Genomic DNA, 2,079 nt, shown 5'->3' with positions numbered 1-2,079 from the left:
CCCAAAAATAAATAGAATGAAAAAGAAATAAGAAGTTTTGTGTATAATTGATCCTGCAGTGTGTGTGACAGACGTGCATGGAAGTCATGACGGTGGAGTCGACCATTTCTGAAGGAATTGATTATCAGAACATCTTTAAGACATGGACAAATATGAAGCACTAATCATCAAGCACAAACAATAATTATTAATAATACGGCGATACAAAAACAGGTCGGCAGTGCCACTTTCTACAAGGCATTTTCTGGCATAATAATTCTCCCCCAAAAAACACATATTAATATCTCTCTATGCATCATGATATGTATTCGTAAGTCTTAATAACGTTATTATTATTAACAGTCCCACTGATACAATCACTTTATCTATGCAGACACAGTTGTGTGGCAACGTCACAGTTTTGTATACAGTCACAGTAATCTCTTGGAAACGTATAATGTATTAATTCCCAATTCACTGAACACTGTTTCTAAAAACGTCACCGTGTAATTAACTTAGAGGTTAATGTCGCTGTGAGATTCAGACGTGGGTCATTCAATGTTGTTATTAATCACCCCAAAACCATTTGGAAGGAAAACTCTACACATAACCGCGTATCGACATTGAGTGTTTCAGATTGCATGTGGGCAGAAGGATGGACAAAGAATCCCTTTAACTCATGGCGAGGTCTAAATGACTGTAGGTCTACGACAAAAAATTACAACATTTCCCCTGATAACAACATTGCGGTTCTGCGACTGTGTGGAACCGGTTCTTTTGGACCTAGCAGGAATGAACGCCGGGCCCCGTGAGTTTATTTCCACAAATCCGCGACTTGGTCGTCATTTATAAGATGGATTCACGTTCAAGATTCAGGCTAGTTCTTTTGGCCCCTCTTCCGACTTCACAGTGGCAACCGTTTGAGTCCCTGTGTTGATTTCTTTAAAAACAGTCGTCTCGCCTCTGTCCTGCCCCTCACTTCCCCTCCCGTCTCCGTCCCGTGTATCGACCGCTCCGCGAGAATCACCCTCCTCCTCCTCCTCCTCCACGTCCTCCTTAGTAGTTCTGCCGGGCTCGGCTGGGTCCGGGTCCCGATCCGAGCAGCCGGACTGGTTCTCCCGCTTGTGACAGAGACCGATTCGACCGTGGTTTTGGTGCTGAATCATCTGGTGCCGGTGGTGTTGACCCCCCCGTCCGCCGTCCTGGCTGTGGAAGAAGCGGAGGATGGTGGGTTTGGACAGGCCCAGCTGGGCGGACAGCGTGTGGACCGCCTCCTCGTCCGGGTTCAGGCCCACGTCCCGGATGAAACTCTGCAGGATGCCCAGCGCCTCCCGGGACACCCTCAGCCCCTCCCCTCTGACTTCATCCCCGCCCCTCGTCTCGTCCTCTCCCTCCGATTGGACGCCGACCACACCGCGGTCCTCGTCCTTAACGGCGCACCACTTGGCCGAGAGCCTCTCCTTGTCCCGCCCATCTCCTCCGCTACCATTGGTCTTATTGTCTCCCCTCGCCTGCTCGTCACCATCTGCACCCTTGTCTCTGGTCAGACCGGAGCGCCACTCCCTGCCCAAGCCACTCCCCTCGCCCCACCAGTTCTTAGCCCCGCCTCCTCGCTCACCGGCCCCGCCCCCCAACCAGCCCCTCAGATGCCCCCAGGGAACCTCTGACTCGGCGGGGGACGCGGTGGACGGTTGCCGTGGAGACAGGCGAGGTCCCGACTGGGGCTGCAGAGGCTGATGGGCCTGCGGGGTCGAAGGTCGCGGCTGCTGAGGTAAAGGGGACCTAGGCTGGAACTGAGAGAGAGAGAAGATGTAGAGAGGAGAGAGAGAGAGAGGGAGAGAAGAATATGTAGAGAGGAGTGACAGAAATATGTAGAGGAGAGAGAAATATGTAGAGGAGAAAGAGAAAGAAAGAGAGAGAGAGAGCGAAAGATGTAAAGAGAGAGATGTAAAGAGGAGAGAGAAAGATGTAGAGAGGAGAGAGAGAAATATGTAGAGAGGAGAGAGAAATATGTAGAGAGAGAGAGAAAGATGTAGAGAGAGAGAGAGAACGGTGTAGAGAGAGAGAAAGATGTAGAGAGGAGAGAGAAAGATGTAGAGA

At 50.6% G+C, this 2,079-nt stretch overlaps 1 protein-coding gene across 1 annotated transcript in view; it reads right to left on the bottom strand.

Moving 5' to 3' along the window:
• Positions 1-851: 851 nt before the first annotated feature.
• Positions 852-2,079, bottom strand: part of satb1a (SATB homeobox 1a) — a gene marked incomplete at its 3' end in the record, with an annotated part of 157,712 nt that continues 156,484 nt past the window's right edge. Inside the window, 1 exon segment of the mRNA XM_084312014.1 lies at positions 852-1,772. Coding sequence (XP_084168140.1) covers positions 852-1,772 — 921 coding nt within the window.

This window comes from Notolepis coatsorum (assembly GCF_963971535.1).
Source record: "Notolepis coatsorum genome assembly, chromosome: 4".
NCBI classification, from domain to species: domain Eukaryota; kingdom Metazoa; phylum Chordata; class Actinopteri; order Aulopiformes; family Paralepididae; genus Notolepis; species Notolepis coatsorum.
The sequence above is the reverse complement of the archived record's forward strand: the minus strand, read 5'-3'. Positions and strand labels throughout refer to the sequence as shown.